Here is a 226-nt window from a genome sequence, read left to right as displayed (position 1 = left end):
CGGTGGATGAGGAGTTTTTCCGGCGCATCCGCTCCTTCTGCTACGTGGTCAGCGGTGACGACCACCTGAAGGAGGGCGTCCTGCGGTCCCTCCTCGACGCCCTGCTCGCTGGCAAGCACCAGTGGGGCACCAACATCCAGGTGAGCCCCCCCAGATACCCGGAGCGGTGGGATCAGCCCCCTCCCAGTGCTGGGGAGAAGGGGGGGGTGGGGGTCACGGCACGGTG

At 68.1% G+C, this 226-nt stretch overlaps 1 protein-coding gene across 1 annotated transcript in view; it reads left to right on the top strand.

Annotated features, from left to right (window-relative positions):
• LOC118452959 (microtubule-associated protein 1S-like) overlaps nt 1-140 on the top strand; it is a gene marked incomplete at its 3' end in the record, with an annotated part of 746 nt that extends 606 nt beyond the window's left edge. Inside the window, exon 2 of the mRNA XM_035900985.1 lies at nt 15-140. Within this exon, the coding sequence (XP_035756878.1) occupies nt 15-140 (126 nt within the window). The remainder of the gene's footprint in view (nt 1-14) is intronic.
• Between the last annotated feature and the right edge of the window lie 86 nt (nt 141-226).

The sequence above is a fragment of the Egretta garzetta genome, unplaced genomic scaffold, assembly GCF_000687185.1.
Source record: "Egretta garzetta isolate BGI_Z169 unplaced genomic scaffold, ASM68718v1 scaffold968, whole genome shotgun sequence".
Taxonomy (NCBI): domain Eukaryota; kingdom Metazoa; phylum Chordata; class Aves; order Pelecaniformes; family Ardeidae; genus Egretta; species Egretta garzetta.
Note: the sequence above shows the minus strand (reverse complement) of the source record. Positions and strands in the feature narration are given on the sequence as shown.